This window comes from Myotis brandtii, unplaced genomic scaffold (genome assembly GCF_000412655.1).
Source record: "Myotis brandtii unplaced genomic scaffold, ASM41265v1 scaffold952, whole genome shotgun sequence".
In the NCBI taxonomy this organism is placed as follows: domain Eukaryota; kingdom Metazoa; phylum Chordata; class Mammalia; order Chiroptera; family Vespertilionidae; genus Myotis; species Myotis brandtii.
In genome coordinates, this window is record NW_005371930.1 from 512,929 (window position 1) to 513,375 (window position 447).

The 447-nt window shown below is 63.1% G+C and overlaps 1 protein-coding gene across 1 annotated transcript in view; it reads right to left on the reverse strand.

The window, feature by feature from the left end:
* Positions 1-447, reverse strand: part of GTSE1 (G-2 and S-phase expressed 1) — an 18,015-nt gene that overhangs the window by 13,823 nt on the left and 3,745 nt on the right. The window contains exon 4 of the mRNA XM_014533164.1: positions 19-122. Coding sequence (XP_014388650.1) covers positions 19-122 — 104 coding nt within the window. The remainder of the gene's footprint in view (positions 1-18; positions 123-447) is intronic.

Genomic DNA, 447 nt, shown 5'->3' on the forward strand with positions numbered 1-447 from the left:
CCCTGCCGGCCCCCCAGCCTCCAGGACCGCAGCTCCGGCGCTGGCCGACCGCCCACCAGCACCCCTGTCCACTGCCACCTCCCAGGACAGGCCCCTGCTAACCCCCGAGTAAAGCATCGAAACTGAGTCACAGGGGAGGAGCAGGACGCATGGCCATCCCAGGAGGGGCAGTTTTTGGAAGTTGCTTATTAATGTAAATGAATTGGGTGAACGTCCAATGTTGTAACGAAATCAAAGAAAAGACGTCAACCAGAACTTCGGAGGAGGTGTTATCTAGGCCTCACATTAGCAAGGCGGCCCGGCCCACGTCCACCCCAAGCCCAGTCCCTGCAGGCGCTGCTCTCCCACTGCTGTGAGCCCTCGGAGCAGCCCCCCCAGGTCCCCCACCCCCAAGGGTTGAACCGCAGGCTCAGAAGCCAGGCCGGGTCAGCGTGGGGCGGCCGTGCC